A 22,737-nucleotide genomic window follows, 5' to 3' on the forward strand; every position below is an offset into this window, starting at 1 on the left:
CACTTTTTATTCTTAAAAAAAATTGGTTCCCATGCTTTCATACATACTATAATTTCCCAAATACAAGACATACTTTTTTTGCTTGCTAAATTAAGACCAATAGTGTGGGTGTGTCTTATAAACGGTAACTTTAATTAATTAATTAATTTTTTTAATTTGACACCTTTCAAGAAAGATTGATCCCTCCCACATAAACCTAGTTTCGACGCATAGATGTTCATTTTTATATCGGCTGTATTTTTACTTACAATTATTAGCGTAATGGCACAAGCGAAAGGGTAGATTTCAGTGGGCTGTCAGCAGCAAGTGCCTGTTGCAGCGAACAGCGGCTCGTGTTAGCTGAGGTTGTTACCACATTATTTTCAATAAAAGAAACGAGGAGACTGAACCATCGCCTGAACCGTGTCCATCCTTGCTCAATATTATTAAAACGAGAGTATCATGTAAAAGTTATGATGTCTCCAGCTGATTCAAATAAATGTGGCAAGTTATAGAGCCATGCACACTGGTTAGAGAACTCAGTAAGGTTTTTCATTTGACTTGTTTATTAATTGTGGTCTTTTGACATATATAAAGTATGTCGTATTGTACATACATATACATACATATACACATAATAACATAACATAACATAACGGATATGAACACGAGAAAATATGAGGAGTTTAGGAAGATGAGATTTATTCGGTTTTGCTATAGTTTTTACATTGTTGCCAAAGTGTTGGTGCGTCCGATACATGATAACATATAAAATATCAGAATTTGACCCTGAATCAAGGGTTCATCCTAGGGGTGTCTTGCCTTTGGTCAGTTACTGTAATTTAATAAATGTATGTTCCTAAGTCAGGCTAACAGTGAATAAAGTTAAACACGCCATGCTTTGCTTGCTTTTTGGTCAGTTACTGTAAATTAATAAATGTATGTTCCTAAGTCAGGCTAACAGTGAATAAAGTTAAACACGCCATGCTTTGCTTGCTTTGGAGAATGTGTTCCCGTTTTTTTTTGGGGCGCTCTTGTTAGTATCGCAAATGTGTGTGAGCTAGCATGAGAGCCATTTAAAGCTGTCAAATAACTTACAGGTTGTAGCACAGCTGCCTCCATGTAATGTTACTAACCATTGTGTATATAGAGCCTCCAGTTACTTTCATAAGGTTAGGATGAAATAAGTATGACCAATTTTCAATTGACCAACAATTATGAAGATCTCAGATTTTATTGTGATGATTTCCTTAATATCGCATCATTAATCAATTTTTGTTTCCTTTCTCTTCTTCTTTCTTTTCCCCTTTCAACATTTGCCAATGGCCCAAGCAGAGGTGGAACAAAAAGGTAAAGACCGGCTTGCATAATCCATGTTCTTATATTACGTTTTACGTCTTAGGGTCAAATCCATCTCATTGTCATTGTGGTCATATTAAGACAGCGTGATCTCAGCATGTCAAGGCAATTTAGAAACACCGTTTCTTGTTAGATACACTTCCTATTATTTCATGGTATCGGGTCATTTAACAAAACTCTCCAAGGGTCAAGCACATTTTTACGACGAGCCAAAGAATGGAGGATTGCTTTGACATATTTCAGATTCTTCCCGTGTGATATGAAAATGACACCAGTGCTTTGAATACCTAATCAAAGTTCAATTAATATTCCCGGTCGGTTGGATACGATCTGGAATATATTATAGAAATGGATTGGATCCTGAGTGCGGTTTAAATGTATTGTGTAGTTTGTGTGTATAGAAGGGTCAGCATTCCAGTTAAATTACTGAAATCTCTATGACTCAGGTCACACTAGCCACCCACATTTCACTGCATCTCCCACATTGCTCATAAAACATGACCTCAGTATTCCAAGATGGGAATACCAAACACGGAGCGGGGAAATTAATTGTTGTAGCAACTGCAGGAACAGCAGGGGAAAATAACTTGACAGAAAGAGAAAGGCAGGAAGAAAGAGCCGTGCGACTAATGAGGAGCTGGGATGGGAGGGAAAGTGGGACTCCGAGTAAGAGGGGGTGGGCAAATGTGCCCATTTTGTCTCAGCCACAATATGTTGGTATTATCTGTTGCTGTTCTCTGCAATCACTGTGGCTCATCGCAACACAAGCCCAGCCAACATGAAACAATGTAAAATTAATGTACTTGTCAGGAAAAAGCCAGGCTCGTTGACATTTCACATTTTATGCTTCCATAAAAAAAGCGCCTCATGTAAATATGGTGTTATTCATCCTTTAGTGTTTCTCTGCCCCGGGATTCTGCGAGGAGTGTACCAAAGCGAGCATCTCTTTGAGTCAGACCACCAATCTGGCGCCTGGTGCAAGGACCCACTGCAAGCCTCAGACAAGATTTACTATATGCCCTGGACACCATACCGCACAGACACATTGACTGAGTACTCATCCAAGGAAGACTTCATTGCAGGCCGGCCAACCACGACGTACAAACTGCCGCATCGTGTGGACGGCACCGGCTTTGTCGTTTATGACGGCGCGCTGTTCTTCAACAAAGAGCGCACGCGGAACATTGTCAAGTTTGACCTCCGCACACGCATCAAAAGCGGTGAGGCCATCATTGCCAATGCTAACTATCACGACACCTCCCCTTACCGCTGGGGGGGTAAGTCGGACATCGACCTGGCGGTGGATGAGAACGGGCTCTGGGTGATCTACGCGACCGAGCAGAACAACGGGCGTGTCGTGGTGAGTCAGTTAAACCCTTACACCCTACGCATCGAAGGCTCCTGGGACACCAGCTACGACAAACGCTCCGCTTCCAATGCCTTCATGATCTGCGGGGTCCTGTATGTTGTCAAGACTGTCTATGAAGACGATGACAACGAAGGAACGGGGAACAAGATTGACTACATGTACAACACGGACAAGAGCAAGGAGACAAGCGTGAACATACCTTTCCCCAATTCGTATCAGTACATCGCCGCGGTGGATTACAACCCGAGAGACAACCTCCTCTACGTGTGGAATAACTACCACGTGGTCAAGTACTCACTCGACTTTGGCAACAACGGTGAGTTCCAAATCCACTTCCCTCTTTTCCCCTCAGAGCTTTCAGATTTGTACTACGATGCATGTGATAAGAGAAATAAGTCGTTGGGATGGCTGTTTTTTTGTTCTCCACACATTAGCACCACCTTCCCATTTTTGTAATGCCTCTAATAATTTCTTGCCAATTCCTTTTTCTGTAGTCACATAAGGGATGCTCACACTCGCTCATCTTGTGCCAATAACTAAATTCTGAAAAATACCATAAAGAGGATAGAAAAAAAATCGCCATCTGTGCTTGCATTCTCAATTTTGAGTCCCCCCCACCATGCTACTCGTGGTATCTGCATTTTTACTGATTAAAGAAAAACCTGTGAATACTTTTCAAGTTGGATGCTGCTGCCTTCTTTGATGCTAATCAAAAGGCAAGTTGAAAGAAATTATGCATGATTTACTAATCTTTGTGTGGTAAACAAGCCTCATGAAACTAGGCATCTCAAAAATGCTTGATTATAGTGGAGCCTATCAAAAGATCATATATAATTTATATTATATAGAATAATGGAATATTGTACCGCTCTTTTTTGTTTTTTTTTCATGTGGTGGAGGGTGTTGTGGGGGTAATGAATGGAAATGCATTTCAATTAGCAGGATGCATCTCGATTTGCGGGATTGGCACAGAGCTTGCAAAAATGAGTTAACTTGTCCCCGTGAGTCCCTGGATCTGATCCACTGTTTGTTGAACGAACATCCAATATGCTACAGAACATTTTTCTCAGGAATGACCTCTTAACAGTTTATTAAAATCATTAAGTTTCAGGAATCCCACACTAACAATAACGACGTTTAGCACACAAATGTTAGACTAAACAATAGCAAAACAAATGGAGCCTGAAGTGAACATTTTTATTGAATGAGTTTTGAACTAAAATTGTTGTGCAGTTTATACAGTTGAAAAATGAATGAAATAGCATAAACTGATAATGAGTGATGGTTATTTTTTACAAAACGTAGTACTTACCATCATGTTGAGGAATACATGTATGGTTCTTGTGATTTGAATTCTTCCTCGCAGGTTTCTGGCGTATTATAGCGTTTTTCAGGTTACAGCTAATGTGCAATATTGGTACATCAAATTTTGATTTCTATTCAAGCTTGTTTTTTTGGAGCAGATTTCTGCGCGGCAAAGCAGCTGTTCATTTTGTGTTATGTATTTGTTTTCTTCTTGCTACCAGACACAACTGACAATGAGCCACCTACGCATAATGCATTGTTTTGGGCTCTGGTGTGGGAAGACGTTCAGTCTCTATTGGTTCAAAGTTTATTCAACAAAAACAACAAAAAAAAAGGCAAATATTAACATGCAGCTATCTAGTTTTAATTATGCATGAATATGTTACTTGTCTAAATAGATGGACAACCTAAATGGATGATGGTTGTTTTTGTGAGAGTACCGGGTCAAGTTGAGAGATCACTTCATACACTACAATAATATGATTTTTGAGCCAACTCGTGTCTCCTTTGGGCACACAAGTGTGAAGGCCTGAGGCTATGAGTACTATTCCAAATGTAATCTTATTTTAAGACTTTCAATGGAGTCTTCAAGACAGTCTGGCTGTGTGTCTTATTAAATGTAGTCTGAATTAACGCATGCTCTTGCATGCAGTTAAAAGGTGCAGTACAGCGAATTACAGAGCCTAGCGGCATCAAACTTGGTTTATACCGATCAGTGCTGTAAAAATGTGCGATGGTATGCATTACGTGTGTAATGTAGTTATCCTATTCCTATCCAATTCATGATTGTGCATGTATGTTTAACGGTGTACACTTGAGTGTGATCACTGTCATAATGGAGCTCCGAGTGTGTCAGGAGGCTCTAAAGAGAAGATCAATGAGGATTCAATGTGGAGAATGACCTCCAATGCACATCAACAAGCCAGACTGCTGACCAGCGAGAGATAAATACATACAATCAATGCGGCCTCGCTGCTTTACTCTCTGCCTCCCCGGATGCCATCGCTCAATGAAGACAAGGAATAAATTAGCTAGCTCAACTGCATGATTTTCTCATTGTGGGGAAAATGGGGTGACAAGTAAGCCTCTTTTATAGAGATCTTGCAAAATTGCTGCATTAGAGCCGTAACTCTCAATTCAACACAACTTCATTTATTTGGCACTTTGAAAAGCAACCCACGCTGAAAATAAATGCTCCATGTAAATAAAAAGTGACCGCAAAACACATTAAGCAATAAAGGATGAAGTATTTCTTTTAAAGAAGAATATTTGTTGTCAAATAAAAACATAAACCTGTCAGTGACCACCATTGGACTGTTAGCGGTCTAAAAGTTTTTAAAGTTAGAGTGGTCAAATTCCCCACAAGAGGGAGAGAAAAAAGATTGGGATGTCGAGAATTTTGCACAGAGAAAATTTTGTGTTCAATTGTTAGTAGATGAGATACGCTAACGCTCTTTTTGAAGGCCCAATAACATTTGTGTTACACGTTGTTAATAATCAAAGAGGTCCTTCAGTGATATTTGGAGTGGATTTATATTGAATTTTATATTGATGTAAAAAAAAAAAAAAGTAAAACAAGCATATGAACAAGCATATGAACTTTGTAAATACAAACTCCAACTTTGTTGAAATGTCATAAGGCAAATGCATATCGAACTTTTTAGATAAGCATAATGTTGTTTTTTTCATGTATATTTTTTTAAGAATAGCTCCTTACAATTTTCTACAGTAAATCACATCCTCCAAACGATCAAAAATATCACAAATGTTAAACTTTACTGCACATAACTTTATTTTAATGTTAAGCAAAAACAAAAGCTAATGTTCCCATGTCTTACAAAATTAACTGCAAATTGAAAGAAACAGTTTCCTGAAGTTTGTCCTGTTTGTGTCCTGAACAGTTTTACGAAGACCGATACCAGCATTTTCAGAATCCCATTTAAGAATATCAATTTCCAAAGAAATGAAATGAGGCCATCCAAAGGTTTTTAAATAATTACTGATTTGGCTATACTTTTGTCTTGCCTTAAATGGATTTCTTGGAAATAGCTAACAAGACAAAAAGTGGGGCCGTGACAAAAGGAGTTTTTTTTTGTTGTTGTTGTTTTTTGGATGTATTCTTTTTTTATATTTTAATACAGTTGAGCAGTTAGTTCAAAAACAATTTTTTTAAATCATCACCATCACAAAAGAGACAAAAGGCACTTTAGAGAAGTGAAGGTTACAATTTTAGTTTGGTTCATTAAAGGTATGAATATATACACTCTTTAATGAAGCAATCTAACACCTTGACTTGCTCAAAAGTCAAACACAGTTAGTGTCTCAGTAGTGTCAAATTCTCATTAATCATTCAAACAAGACATGACATTTATTTTAAATTATTTTAAAAATATTGTTGATATTCAATAAAATGAGTAACTGCTACGCTTGCATAGAATGCATAGAAAAATAATTAGACTGATCGGACTTCAATTTTTTTCACCATTATCTACGTCAAAACAGATTTTCTAAAACATTTAATACCAAGATATGTTTTTTTTTTATTCTAGGGTGCTTGATCTCATCACCAATGAGGGATTATCATGAATTTATTTGGTTGCCTGCAAAGAAACATACTGTATTTTTCCGAGTACGAGTCGAGTTTTCCTTCCTAATTGTCAACCCCCATATTAGTGGGGGTCGACTTGTAACCACACAAATCAAAAGAGACCAATTTTTTCCCACATATCTGTATTTGAATAACATTAATTTGAAAACATAATACGTGATATCATGTCATTTATGTCATCGGATGAATATTTTCAACAACAGAATACTTAAATGTTGTTAAATAGCAGTTCAAACTCGGAATCAAAACTTTGATAGTCTGTTCTTCTGTCTCTCGTTGTTTAATTGATAGATTATTTTAGTGAACATATAAATACATTGCACATAAGTAATACTGTATATACTGCCATCGATTTTTAAATGCAATCATATACTGTATACTGTATACTGTATATCAAACGAACACATCACAAAGTTTTATACAAGACTTTTTAGACTTTTTTTTTTTAAAACACTTTGAGCACAGCCTTTGAATCACATCTTTTCTACTATTTCATAGTTGTTCTATTAACTGACACCATGAACGGATGTACAGATAAGCTGCACTGGACTATAAGCCGCTGGGCTCAAATCATGAGACAAAAGTTGTGGCTTATAGTCTGAAAAATAGGGTACTCTTCAGCACCCAATTATGAACACTTGATTCCACACAATTTGAATAAGTGACTACCAAACAAATGAAGTGCATCCGCAGCATCACCAACCTTCCATAATTTTTGACTTTTTTCCTTCTTGCTTGGAGAAAACTTTCAAATTGTTTTGCTAAGTCTTTGTGTTGTGCTTTTATCACTTTGTTGTATTTTGTTTCTGGTAGAAAAAGCGACAGAGAGAGAGTCTTTAAAAGTTTCATCAATATGCTGCCAGCTTACCTCGGATACAGCAGCGCAGCTCAGTCAAAAAAAAAAATCTCCTATAAGATTTCCTTCAAGAATCAGACTTTGAATATCACAGGCAAGAAATCTTCTCAGGCTAAGCAAACGGTGACATATAAATACCCCCATGTAAAGCACCAGATTGAAGCAGTAGACAGTGGAAATTTTGGCTGTTTGAAATGCATATATATATTTTTTTTCTCTTGGCACTTTAGAAGAAAGTGAACTGGCTCGTTTTATTTTGTCCCACGTCTGTTTGTGTTTAATCTTTGTCTGTTGAGTCCCCCGTTCTCTCACTCGTCATCGTGCACACAAACACTCACAATGGCAGGAATCTCAACATTTCCCCTTCCCTTATTCATATATCTTTCTTTTACTAAGCTCTGTTTTTCTCTCACGTTGCTCCTTATCCACCGCTTAATCTCCCCTTTTTCTCCACTTCCCGACTCTTTTCCTGATCACGTAAGGAGAGTTCTCGATCGTATATAATGTTCAGGCCATGTGTATGAACGTCCGCAGTCAGTCACTTCTCAACACTGCCCATCTCTCCCGCTCCCAAACACTCTCATGCAAACTCATGACTGTTTATGGACTTGTTTCATCATGTCTTCTTACATGCATATTGTAGAGGCCTAGCCTACGCAAGCAGCGTGGCACAGATGAAACGTTTGAATAATTTAACACATCCAGTCTGCTTTGCCTTGCTCTTTGCAAAGTTTTTCCTTTTCTTCTTTCTCCCCAACAAAGTCGCAAACGTAATTCATGTTGCATCTGCATCCTTTTTCCAGCTGTGGTTTGCTGCATCCTGCTTTACAGTGTTTTGCTCATCATCTCTCTTTCTGCTCAGGTGACACAAGCTGATTGCGCAGAATGCAAATAAACTTGAAAAGGAAGGCAACGGGGTTGATCGGTTAAATGTCTACGGCATGTGTTGTAGACGGTTTAAATGTTGCCCAAATTTCTGGAGCATATAGATTAAGCATCGGGTCATTCCACCTCAGCTCACCCCACAAGTCAAACACTACTTTTTCGGATAAGTATATAATAGCATGGAAAATCAACCATCCAAATATCAACTTAATCGTTCAAAGCTTTCTGAGATACTGCAGTTTCACTTTTTCCCAAAAATGACTGAGACCAGCAAATTTCAAATGCACTTTTCAAGATTGTACACTCAATTTAAACAGTGCCTACTAGAGGAGTTTAAAAAAAGGCAACAACTACTTCATGAAGAATCTTGAAACTTCATTTTCCCATCACTGCTATCCCATGCTTAAAGACATTCCAATGACGTTAATAGTCAGTGTTTTGTTTTTGATGTTTGCGCCAATGTTTTCCCTGCTCCAAGTGTTCTTTATCAGCTTCTTTAGCCATTAATGATATTTAAGATAACACAAGCATGTATGACAATGGAGCTGGAGGAGCTTTGTTTTATTTTCCCAATCTTTCATTTACTAGTGAGGTTCGATAGCCCTTTTTTCGTCACCGCCATGCCAAAGCCAATGCTAAGGGTGACCTCTTGAAGTGACAAACAAAAACTCAGTTAGCACCGTTCCCTTCTGCATAAGTGTTCAAAGTGTCAAAAGTGACATTCTCAATCATAAAGAATAATCAAATTTCAGCGTTATATCATTGTGTTTAATAGATGGCCATTCAGGGGTGAACTCGACTTGGCCCTTCTCACCACTCTGTCAGTTAGCGGAAATTTAAAAGTTGACCTCTCAACCCCTAATGGCTGGGATCACAGTGTCCCATTTCCTCGGGAAGTCAAGCATGGAGTAGCTATTGTCTTAACCCTCCGCCATTTATTTACTCCCCTCATGTCCTCTCCTCGTCCCCTCTCCTGTCTCCTCTGCTCTCCTCTCCTGTTCACCCTCTTCCCCATCTTTCCTCCTCTCCTGCTGCCGTTTCCTCCCCTCCTCCCATCAACCCCTCCATTCCACCTCTTCTTCCTGATTGCAATCAGCCGGTAGGGATAAGCATGGCAGGAAATGTTGGAAACAAGCTTAAGTGGAGAGAATAACACCGGTTTAAGGCTGGAGTGGAGAACCCTCTTTCACCACATCACTGATTACTCTTGGCCTCAGCACACACCACTTTCTGCGTGCGTGCGTGCGTGTGCGAGTGTGTCCTTGAACTGCTACTGCTGACTTCTTTTTCATCCAAAGTATTGTGTGTGTTGAAAGGCATGGGGGGGTGGGTACATTTGGAAGTGATAAATCATATTATGAGAACATTTGTGAATCTTGTTAAATCTAAACTTTACCAACTTGCAAAGTGTGATATCACAATCTTACACCTTAATACTGCTGCTCTCACTTCTCTCCTAAGGGGCTTTATTTCCACACTCACTCTCCTCTCCTCATGTCTTCCACTTACGTACATTGCTTCTCTCTGCTTTTTCATTCCCACCCTCATCTTCTCCTCTGCTAAACAGATTACGACGCAGCCTCCTCACCAGAGACTTCGCTTTAGAGAGTCTGGAACACCTGTTCTTTGCCTGTGGTGTGTCCTTATCGATTGAAAGGACCCTGCCAGGCCGTCTGCGTGTGTTTGGCTCCCGCGCCGCTTCTCCATCTACCAAGCGGCAGCTGCCAAATTAGACTAGCATATCCAAAACACCGGGGTGGAAGGGAACCCACAGTTTTGTAAAAAAGTGAATACACACATCTACAAGTAGGGCGATTATGAAAGGCAACTGAGTAGATTTAAAGATGATCCACATTTTATCCCTAACCCTGTTTTGGTCACTCGGGGTTTTCAAACATGGCTGGTTATGTGGGGTGTTTGTCTTTTGTTGTGTTTGTGAGTGCAAATGGCTGTTTTTCTTTGTGTGCCAAGCATACAGCTAGCAACTTGTTCAGGGTGTACCCCGCCTGACTGACCGTTGCACCATTGAAGTACCGTAAATCATTCAAAAGTTTGAGTCCAACCAACAAACAAAGGCTGAGTAGGACAGTGAAAATTCCCCAAATTAGAAAATCAGTCATGGGCAAAAACTGTAAAAAAAAATGTGCTGGGAAATGATTGAGCTGAAATGCCTTTTGGAAGTTGGTGTCACCAATTGAAGGAACCAGGTGTTACCTTCTGCAGAAAGTGCTGAAGAAACCTGGTGTACAGCACTAGTACAAATAAAGTGCTTGTTAGCCATAAAGCTGTTCTTACTCTCACATCCATTTCTTCCACAGCAGCTTCAATGACTGACTGTGTATGTAACCCATAAAATATGTGCACATGTCTGTAGCCATATGTGATTTCTCATTTGTATTAAGGTTTTCCTCAAATAAAACAGCAGTAATGAAACAGTCTCATGCAACAAGCCGGCGACTTAAGAGATACTTCACTTATTTAGCCATTTTCAGCAATAGGCAATTAACATTTAGTGAATAATTCATTTGCTAATCAAATTATTTTTCATGTCCTTTTAAAATGTTTAAATACACATTCCGTCACTTGCTTTTGAGTGTAAATGACATCACAAATACGCAGGGTTCAGATTAAAACCAAAGACACATCATTTTACAAACATCACATGATCATTACCTGACTCTTGAACTCTGTCATCTTTCGTTGACAGCAGGCGGTAAAATGTGTTTTTTTTTATATATTCTGGTAAATGTACATGAAAAACAAATGTGTTATAAAATTGATCATAGCCAACATATCAATTTGTTATTGCTGAAAATAGCTAAATAAGTATACTTTGAAATATAAGCTAGGAACACTTTTAAAAACACGCAATGAAAACTACTTAAGCTCATTTTTTAATTTTTAAACACTATCTACCATACTGCAGAGTTCCTTTCCTTTTTAAGTTGAGTACAGCTATTAGTCACCAATATGACAACAAATTAAAATGTTTTGTCCCATAAGCCTTTTGCTTTGATCAAGCAGTGGGCCTAAAACCACACTTGACCTCAGCATGCCATGCTTACGTAAGAGAAAATCGAGTATGATTTGGATGTGTTTGTAAAGAAAAACCAAATTAATGAAATAAACGTGCATTCAAAATTAGCGGTTGAACTTGTCAAGACCTGCCAGCCATTTGGATGGAGGCTTTATTAGCTGAGGTGGCTTTCTATCGCTAAAATATCGCTGCTTTGAAGTGCTCTATTCTGTCTTATCAGCAAGCTGAAGCCACTCGCCACAAGCTGTGTACGTGTGTGTGTGCCCGCGTGTGTGTGCCAGCCATAGGAGCAGTGTGTTATCGCAGTATGCAGCCCTGTCCAATGTTTGTGCTACCATGCAGCTTCGAATGCTTTGTGTCCTCCAGTTACATTATGGTTTTGCCTTGGAAATGTCCCTCCCCACTCAAGTAGTGTGTGTGCGCGTGTCTGTGTGAGAGAGAAAGAGAGAGAGAGAGAGAGAGTTAGAGAGAGAAGAGAGAGAGTCCAATCAGGCAGGTCCGTTTAAGGATGCTCCGTATTGTAAAGCCCATACCACCACTTCCTTAAAGTGCCCCTTTTTTACTCTCTTCCTGTCTTTGTGACTGACTTTTTCTGACCGTACGGGAATCCTGCCAGGCTTGTTTGTCTCCTCTTGCTCTTTCTTCCACCCCTTCAGCGTTTTGGTGTTGACGATTTACTGTTCCTTTGTTTATTGAGTGAGAAGTCAACAAGAGTACTTGAGGGTACAGAGTGCATGCGGGCATATATAAGCAGTTTTATGGCCGCATGGAGAAACGTCACTGCACAAACAGACACTCTCTCCAACATCGTGTCTGTCAACATGTTGGAGGATGGCAAGTTTTCTTTTGCCGACTTTGAGCCCCACTCGGGGTCAGTCTACCGTTGCAAACTCAACCACTTGTTTGCTGTGTTTGTTATGCTGTGCAACATGTTTTACTGTTAGATCTATCTATCTATCTATCCATCCATACATCCATACATCCATCCATCCATCCATCCATCCATCCATCCATCCATACATACATACATACATACATACATACATACATACATACATACATACATCCATACATACATACATACATACATACATACATACATACATACATACATACATACATACCCTTTTATCTATCATCTATTCATACATGCACTATTATCTATCATCCATCTAGGTTTTCTTATTTCACTGCTTCATGCCTTTCAAGTACTTCTACATTTCTTAAATGAGTCTCAACTTTCCAACATCATCACATTCCAAAAATTCACACTGTCTGGATTGTTCTTTTTTACTCCAATCAATTCACACCTTTCCAAATATCCAACATTTTATAATCACAAAATCCGATATCATTTATAACCCATGATATCGTCAACATTCCAGATCAAATTACTTTAACTTTCTGGCCAATTCCAACCTACAACTTTGAACTCTTCAACTCATCCCTACCACAATTTATTTCCAAATTAAAACATTAAAAAAAAAAAAATAAAAGTTGAGCGTTTTGATTTCCTCTTTCATTTCCACAGTTTTGAATAATTCAATGTATTCCCATAGTAACCTTTATCTCAACATTTTATTTTCTAATTTCCACACTTTTTGACAGATTCAAACCATTCCAACATACCTACCAAACCTATTAAATTGGTTTCACTCAATTTCTAAATAAAAGCAACAAATTGTCATCACTTGACAATGTTTAATATCTATCCATCTCCGTCCAATTCTGCATGTTTTAATATGATTCTATCTAATTCTAATCATCTAATTTTTTATTTGACATTAAGCCTTCACATGCAGTTTCTCCAGAAGTTGCTTCTAGTGTTGGTTATTGTATGCAGTGTGGTATTATTTATTATATTACCAAATACTGTATCAGTTCCAATAATCATATTTAATGATCTATGTTTTACGATTGACAAATATTAATAAAAGTTAGTAATCTCCCACCAAAGCAAAATAAGCAATGTTACATTTAGGTTAATTGTCAACGTTTTTGATTGTCGGTCGTGACCAGTCGTCTAATCTTAGTGGCCCTACTTCAGTGTATGCCTAACATTAATGTCTCTTAGAACCCGGCAGAGGGGCTTTCGATATGTAGTTTGCATGCTTGGGTCCTCTCACAACTAAAAACAAGTGTATTTGATTTTCTGTCAGTTTAATTGATCAAGGCGCTGACACAGGATCTGGACAGTTTTGCGCCATGGGGACAACCGTGGTTTTTGCAACTGTTGTTGTCCACTGTTTCTCAGTGATAGGTTACATATAGAGAGCCAATGTCGCTGATAAATGAATTAGTGACTTAAAAATAAGTTATGATTTTGAATATGTGGTGATGTTCATGATATTTTGTGGTTGTTTTATCTCCTGGTGCAATTAAGTCTTGCCTATGATTTCCGTCGAAGGAAGTTTAGTATTGTCATCCTGGAACAAATAGCCCCAGGCGATATATGAACATTGTTGCAGAGCTTTGAACTTTCCTTGAAAGAGTTTTCTGCAGCATAATAGTGGATAAAAACAATCTCATCAAAAATAATTAGAAGCCCATCTGAAGGTTCTGATCCTATCACATCATTATACTCAGCTGTCAGAATCTGTTAAATTTTAATTAATTTCATTTTTGCCAGGCATGTGAAGAACTTCTGATCTATGTGATATGAAGATTTATTTATTTACTTTTTTTTTTTGTATGGAGTACTGACCCCTATGTCTGTAAAGTAGAATACACAATTATTTGACCATTTCAACGTAGATTGTGTATGCATATGTGTTTCCATTATTTTAGCACTGACGCTAGTGGTAACTTGTGTAACTCCCGAATGTAGGCAGTTTGCGACCCATATGGCAATGACGTACTGTAAATGCGATTCATCCTTTATAAGCTTATGTCAGTGTGATATTGATACTGCTGTTTTTATCTGGAATTTATTACATATTGTTAAGCTTGAGACAAGTTAAAAAGGTTAATTTTGAATAATAGTTGCTACAGTTATCGCTGGGTGAATATGGAAAAAAATATGCATAATAATCACTTTTATTTATATTGAAACCACAATTAACAAAACACTAGTCATTGATTTTAATCAACTACCGAAGCTGAACATCTCAAACTACCTTCAGTGTATTGTGCCAATTCTTTGCTACACTAATGACACGTTTTATGCTTTAAACATGCTATTCTTTTCATCAAATACAAAATAACTTTTTAAATATCATGCACAAATGAAGCCTCTTGCATTTTTTTTTCCATTTTCTCGCACTGACACTTTTGGTGCAGTGCATCTTTGTCCTGGTTTAAACTATGACTAAGCACCTACCTTTTATCTTTGTTTCGTGTTTTTGTTTTATTTTTTTCTTTCACAATTTTTGGGACTTGCTGAGCTAACCTGTGACTCTGGGTATCATATTTTATTCCATATGGTATAAAAATGTGTGCCGGTATGACATTAAAATAAAATGGGTAGTAGATGAAAGTTTAGATGAGCTCTATCTATACGCATGGTTTTTATGTGCTTTTAAGTATTCTATATGAAATAATATAGTTGTGTTTTGTGTGAAAATTTTTATTATTTTAAAACAAATGTTCTGTTTATTTTCATTTATTTTAATATTTCCCTATTTTTAATAAGGAGGAATATGCATTGCATTAAAATCGATTTCAACATAAACCTCATTTATATACGTAGAAATATATGAATAGTACAGAATCGAGTGGTCATCTCCCGCCCAGATTTGTTGAACTCAGCTTTCTGGGTCCTCAGACATGAAGTCAGCATTTCCCCATGTTGTGTATTTAACTATAGAATGTTCTGTGATTCTTTTCGTTGTTTTTAGTTTTAAGTAAACTCCAAATGCAGTTTCATCAAGCATCTTGAAGCACGCTGAGGTAGGGGAGAATTACATAAATCACACACGCTTGTTACACAGGCAACACAGTGCATTTAGAGTACTTTTAAAATGCAACAAATCTGCCGTTCGGCATTTTGATCATGACGAGTCGAAATGACAATTACATTTCGATTACATGACCAGTCCTGGATGCAGCTCTTGTAGAGATAGAATAAAAATGTCATCTTGATACTTTCTGAGTAAAGTGCCACACAGAGCAATGCAAGCTAGCAGCCTGGATAACATTATTGACAAAGCTGAGAGTCTACAGAGAACATTTTTTCTTTTAGTCAGCGTCATGACATGTAGTTAAGGCTTAAGTGCAAGACATGGCAGTCCCAGCGAATAGAACCCATTCTCCCCCCTTTTTTTCCCTTTAATAAGACCTTCATGCAGCTGTTATGTCATATTCCCATACTTCCCAACAATTTCTTTAAAAGCAGCTTGAATGACGGTCACGATTATTTCAGGGCATTTACAAGGTATGTTATCGTCCGAAAAAAGATGTGGAAAAGGAACAAATGTGACCCAAAAAGTGTTTTGACAAATGGAAGTTGGAATAGAGAGAATAAAAGTGTGAGAAAAAAAAAGTTGCGAGTGAGCAATCAAGTCAGAAAATGTCAGGTGGAAAATGTCAAGAGAGCAGCAGAGGAAAAGAAAAGACAGAGATGCTGTGGCCCCTTGCCTATGATGCTTGCAGCCTTTTATGTTGCCTCACCCCTAGCTGCCAGCCCTGTTTTCAGCCTTGTACTCAAATGACAGCAGACATCATCCTCAGACACACACACACAAGTGCACTCACACCATTACTGTTGTGGCAGGGCTCCTAATCGCGCATCCCACACACACACACACACACACACACACACACACTTTTTTTTTTTTTTTTTGTCAAGAGTGAAGACACACACACACACAGATTGACAGCTCGTCCCTAGGCCACTGCTGACACACATGATTGATGGCAATGTTCCGTGGAAAATGCATAAGGCAGGGCCAGCAAGAATTCAGGAACAGGGAGCAACTCTGTTTAGGCTGAGAAAACACTCCATTTGAAGACTATGGACTGGACTATGGAAAGAGAACGAATGTACAGAATGTACGGTGGGATGTTTCGCGGCTGTCAGTCAAGCAGGCGGGCGAACGGAAGCACAGAAGGAAGGTGGTTTTCATTAAAGTCAGCAAGAAGGGTCAACTTCTGGTCACACTGAATAATATAGACACCCCCTCATTGCAAACACCCACAAAGACCTGCTTCTCATTTCACTGACTCGTTTATTCACACCCAAAGGACTGTGCAAATATCATTAAATCAATGGTAACAAGCGTTGCCGTTGAAATAAGGTGACATGATGACCGTATACAGATTTCTTTGGAAAAAAAAACTCATTTAGCTGACTCTCATTACAACAGTAAACATGACAAGCAATCCCATACAAAGGCACCAGGGGAGAGGGGTGTGTATGTGTGTGTCTGTTTCATTGGTTTTGTTATGTTTTTGTGGTAAAACCAAAGGATGGCCATTTGACTAAAGTTCCTGGATCAACTTGTGGGGAAATTCAGTGACATTAATGATTGCTTAATCAATAGCAGTGGTCTGCTTGGAAACTCAACAGTTGCCCGCTCCTTGCTGCCAGGTCCTTATTGTAATCGAGTTTGGGCAACTGGAACCCTACATACTTACATTGTTTTTCAGTATTTTCTTTTGTGGTATATAGATTTTTAGGTTTCATGGCAATGTTTCGATCGAAAGCCTGGGATCATCAGTCTGGGACATATTCCTTTCTCTTATCGCATATATAGGATGAATCGCAAAGCAGAATTATGAGGACTGAAATATCAAACCTTTGGGTGAAAAGATGGCTGTGTGTTTTACTGCAATTCCAGAATGCAAGCAGCACATTTGAGACTTTTAAGTTCTTTAATACTAATGTGTGACTCGCATTGGGAAAAAAAAAGAAAAGAAAACACAAAAATACAGTGTTGACCCAAAAAAATCAAAGGTTGTTCTTTTTCTTTTTTTTCTTTATGTGGCCAAATGCAGAGATAATATCCACAATAAAACTTTCTGGTCACCATAAGGGATCTATGGCAAATCATGCTTTAAGTGACTCAAAAGTCTTACATGAAATTTCCTGTTGCAATAGTTTGACATTAAAATCCACATACAGACGTAGCAAAATAAAAACAACCAAATCTTAGCAGATGAAGCCTCAGGAATTAAAAGTAAGCCTAGTTGTTTTGGGGTTGAGGCCGTTTTTCCCAATTTCATCTGTTGAGCTGTTGAACTTGTTCATATTTTAAAGGGTTCAAATCTCAGATGATGTGCTTACCCAGTATTGGAATTTACTCTTAAACTCGAATTCAGCACGACCTGAAAGTTTCGGCTCAATATGTACTTGCTAAGGTACTGGTTGCTGACATTTGAAAGATGAATGTTCCAAAACTTTGAATGTGTTTTTCTTAAAACGAGGGATTTCTGCTTGGCAACATTCAAACTGCTGTAATTGTGTGAGTTTTTGAGCTACTGCCATGTAGTATACATTTTTTTTTTAGGTAAACTACAATTAGAATATATTGAATATATTGATATCTTGATTTTCATTCTCGGTAATATAAGCCTTGTTTTGTGGAAACACATCAAATATACTGTATATGAGTTGTGTTTGGGTAAAGATCCCCTTTGTTGGTTGCAGCCAAGGAATGCACCAGTCAAAAGTTTGTCCAAAGTTTTTTTTTCTGGTAATTTATGGATTATTCAACCATTAATTCCTCATAATTGTTACAACACATTTTTCCCAATTGTTTGATCTGTAATTTTACAGATCCATAATAAAGCTGGAAAAAAAAATTACAAAGATACTCTCCCAGTTCTCACTCAAGGTTTTGTCTGAAACCATTTTTAATTAAAGATGTGAGGTCGGGCTCTGCCTCGGCCTCTATGAAGGCAATGTGTAAATATTTCCCTTTATCTAACACTCTGTAATGCAATATTGATTTGCACCACACAGAGCTGCAGCAGCACATTTTGAGATAGGATGAGACAAGCTGCAATACTATGTGCACTTTTCCAAGATGCTGCGCATCAAACATTTGTCCCATTCTTTTCACTCCTGCCATCTCATCCATTCTTTATTTGTTCCTGAACCCAGTGTGAATAATAATACTGTATTTACTATACTATACTATACTATACTATACTATACTATACTATACTATACTATACTATACTATACCATCTTAGTGTGCCGTTTGTATCTGAAATACCACACAGTATTCTTAAAATATTTGGTTGAAAAAAGACCCAATTACGGGTGAAAAAGAGCCAAGCCAATATTTGAGTCAATTTGACCCAACTTTCTTGGTTGTGATATAAACAAATGATATTCCCTTATATAAAATGATTGTGTGCAAAACAACTTGGAAAATTGGGCCACATTTACCAAAATTTTAGTTTGGTCCTTCTTTGATGCTTAATTGAATTATTTTTAGCTAAGTTATTTTTAGAGTGTACAGTATAGTAACACTTAGTAGTGTTTTTTACTTTAATTACCACCCTTAGAACAAAATAAGAATAAGACATTGTATTGACAAGTACTGAAACATGTTCATGTTCCTGTACGTATATCATTAAATGACTCGCCGATCGTGCGGTGATCTGATCAGTATGGGTGAACTGTAGTCTCAGTTCTATGTACTTAACCTTTGCCTTTCTGTTGCAGACTTCCGCCCACCCATAATCCCTCCAAACAGAGGAGGGGGTGCTGCCGGAGGGAGCTCTTCATCCTCAACCGGCCGTTCTACCACCACCCGCTCCCCTCCATACTACACCACCCCACGTCCGTTGCTCACGACCTCACCGGGACAGCGTTACCGAACCACCACAACAGTACGCCAGCCCGTCATGAATCCGGCCGGCGGTTCGCCCTCCGACACCAATCAGATCCCAGACACCAACCGCAAAGCCGGGGACCGTTACCCACCTGTGCAGATGCCCCCAGCAGTTCCCCAACCCCCAGCTTTGCCTCCCCAGGACTTTTGTAGTCCTAGAGTAACTGCTGATATTTCGTGGCCCCGCACCCAGCAAGGCCAACTCGCCAAGCAGCCGTGCCCAGTCGGGACGCTCGGTAAGGAGCACCGGTGCAAGATGTCACTATGAGAATTCGTGATTTTCAAACTGCCCTCTACTAATTAAGACTGTTTTCATTTATGAGGATTTATGCAGTTTTGGGAGACAGTTCAAATGGAGCAAATGAAGCTGTAGTAGTGTAACTCCTCTCAGCGGTTAAGGCTAAGAGTTTTAGCAGTCGATGAACATATCTCAAAAGTGAAGAGTCAATGTTTTCTACTGTAGGTCCATTCATCACAGTACACGTGTAGTGTACCACCATGGGATACATTGTTCATGTTCATTTGCTTACATGACAAAGACCTCCCTCACGCTCCCCTGCGGGCACCACAAGTGTTCAAGTCTTTCGGTGAATGTCAGCGCTGTCTTACCTTATTAGTTTTGCTGCTCTTGCAGGCGTGGCTACATACATGTGCGTGGCCCATTTGGGCTACTGGGATCCTCAAGGCCCTGACCTCAGCAACTGCACGTCTCCTTGGGTCAACCACATCATGCAGAAAGTAAGTGTGGATGTTTCAGCTCGCCCTTGTGTGGATGTGTGGCATGATAGTTTCCCAAAGCATCATTTCTCACGCATGGAGATACAATGACCACAGGGAGTGATTTATCCCGCATGTATCCATCTCCGTTTGTCAAGCTACCAACTAGTGCTTGAAACTGAAGAGATTGCAAATAGCTGCTGGGGAGTACAGATATCTTCAGGTTGTGCAGGAAGGACACCATTTGTGTTGATGGTTTGCCCTTATAGATGCCAATATAGTGAGAATACTGTGAGACAAAAATTGCTAGCGGCTTAACACAATGAACAAACGTTGTTCGGAAAGGTAAGATATTACTTTTCCGAGTCCGATCACTGACTTTCTCAGTAGGCTATGAACATCAAACATTAGACATTTGCAGCAAGGGTGTATCCAATCAAGGTGCTCTGATTTTATGCTAATTTTGTCCACAGCAACTAAATTGTATTTCCATGTAGATGAGACACTGTTGTGATAATATTGTGTCAACCAGTTTCCTCTACGGTAGAAAAAGGGAGGCAGTACAACCTGTAAATGCAATCTTTTTAGCTTGAAGTATATTAACAACTAAAATATGTATTTCAAATTGGACATACATTTGGAGTTTAAGTAACATTATTCATGATATCAAGAGAGATGCCATCATCTATGCAATCCCTCATCGTATTATTGTATGTTTTGGTCTCTAAAGCACACCAGGCTATAATGTGCATTGTTGCACATTTAAGGGAAATGAACATTTACAGCAAAGTCAAACTTTATTCAACTTTAATCCAAAATCCATACATAAGGCGCACCTGATTATAAATGCTAAATCATGCATTTATACAAGTATAGCGCTTTCTACACAATAAGGTGTTCATAACGCTTTACAAAGACTCACATTCACCCATTCACAACCACATTTATACGCCAATGGATGCTGTCCATTGAAAAAAAAAAGAAAGAAAGAAAGAAATGAACTTGTTTTGATACCAGACTACAAACAATGTTAAGTAAGATGTTAGAGGGTCATCTGCAATCTCACACCTTTAAGACGGCTTCATTGAACATTCTCTAACTATTAATTGTCTAAATCGGTGGTTCTCAACCCTTTTTCCAAATTTTCACCCTGTGAAATATTTTTTAGCAGTGCTAAGCATTTTTGGAAGAAAAAAAAAATTACTTATAGTGCCGTGCCATACGTATCTGATTATCAAGGCATATTTTATTCAGCAGTATATTACCCACAACATACATTGCATAGCATCATATTTAATTTTTAATTAATCTACTGTAAAATAGCATAAACTCATACAACATTTTTAAAAGGAGTTTAGCGATAAGTTGCTCCATGTTCATTTCATTTGATCTTAATGAGAGAAGGAAATGTAATTGTAAAGTCATGTGGTTAAAAAGCATTATGTTAGATTAGCTGATTAAAATAATGATTATATTAATAAAATAAACAACTCTTGGCAAAATTTCACTTACTCGCTGGATTGTCTTCATGTATCTCCATTTGGAAACCACTGGTGTCAATCATCAGCTGTCTCACCGGAAGCACAGCTATCCTTCTTAACTCGCACAATTTGCTTTTGCAGACGCTGTATGCACATTTTGAGCCGGCTATATCAATCATTCACTGAATACTACACGACCTACTTGCCGCATTTTAGTAGCGGTGATACGCTTTTCTTTTTCATCCACTGGTACATGTGGAATTATAGCCACTGTTAGGTCGTGTTGTAAAACACAATACAGTGGAAACTCTACATACGAATTGAATCTGTTCCAGTGCATCTATCGTGAATCATTCTTATAGGGAATCACATTTTACATGTAAATTGCCGAATTTGTTCCAAGCTACAAATAAAGGTCATCTTAAATTTTGTAATTATTGTGCCTTGCCTTTAAAAAAAATTGCAATGTTCGGTAGATGTCAGGCAAATCACAGAAAAAGAAAAAAATGACTGTAAACAATAATTTTAATTCCACTTGAACTTTATTTGAAAAAAAAAAACATTGTAACTTTTCATCATATTTTTCTTCAAAAAATGGCTGTAAACAGTACTTTAATTCTACTTGAACTTAAAAGAAAAACAACAACAAAAACACAAAAAACATTGAAATTCTAATTTTCATCAAATTTGGCTAATGCAACTGCAAAATGAGGTTAACCTGCTCCAGAGAGAAGCGCCTCATTACCCAGGCATTTGCATCCACATCACCGCAAAGCTCTCTTTTAGCGCTTTATGGAAGTGTTGAGCACCAGCGCTGGCAGCTTCCCCATGTCGTACCACGGAATGAATGCAACCCCCCCTCTTAAATTTGTCGAAGGACCCGGGTGAAGCCTTAAAATCTAGAGGTAGGTCTACTTGCTGTGATGTCATTTTGCCTGAGTTGCCTTCCGATCGCGCACTCACAAGATTACAAATAATGACGCTGGCCTTACTGAATGACACTGAGAAAGTTGTACATTAGCGATCTGTACTGTACCGCTAGCCAATAGGAGAGCACGGCAATGAATTTTAACCAATGGGAGAGCAGGATACTGGTGCAGTGGCACTTTTAATGTGTGCGGAAATTTCAAGTTTTCTCCTGGAGCATGCAAATTATCGCTCGTATATTGAATTTTTTCTCATATTAAAATGGAAAAATGCGGCCCAATTTTTACTCGTTAAGTGAATATTTCATTTACAGAAGCATTCGTATCTAGGGGTTCCCCTGTATTTATATCGCTAGTTGGGTCTCAGTCTACTGAGCGATTGCGTGCTAAAACCCCGGAAATGTATTTATTGTGTATGTGGATCGCTCGTGACA

General features: G+C 38.4%; 1 protein-coding gene across 1 annotated transcript in view; it reads left to right on the forward strand.

The window, feature by feature from the left end:
* adgrl3.1 (adhesion G protein-coupled receptor L3.1) overlaps positions 1-22,737 on the forward strand; it is a 168,895-nt gene that overhangs the window by 89,490 nt on the left and 56,668 nt on the right. The window contains exons 6-9 of the mRNA XM_088419286.1: positions 1,315-1,329; positions 2,235-3,023; positions 19,011-19,415; positions 19,814-19,917. Coding sequence (XP_088275412.1) covers positions 1,315-1,329; positions 2,235-3,023; positions 19,011-19,415; positions 19,814-19,917 — 1,313 coding nt within the window. The remainder of the gene's footprint in view (positions 1-1,314; positions 1,330-2,234; positions 3,024-19,010; positions 19,416-19,813; positions 19,918-22,737) is intronic.

The sequence above is a fragment of the Hippichthys cyanospilos genome, chromosome 7 (genome assembly GCF_059441005.1).
Source record: "Hippichthys cyanospilos isolate Australia breed blue-spotted pipefish chromosome 7, RoL_Hcya_1.0, whole genome shotgun sequence".
NCBI lineage: Eukaryota > Metazoa > Chordata > Actinopteri > Syngnathiformes > Syngnathidae > Hippichthys > Hippichthys cyanospilos.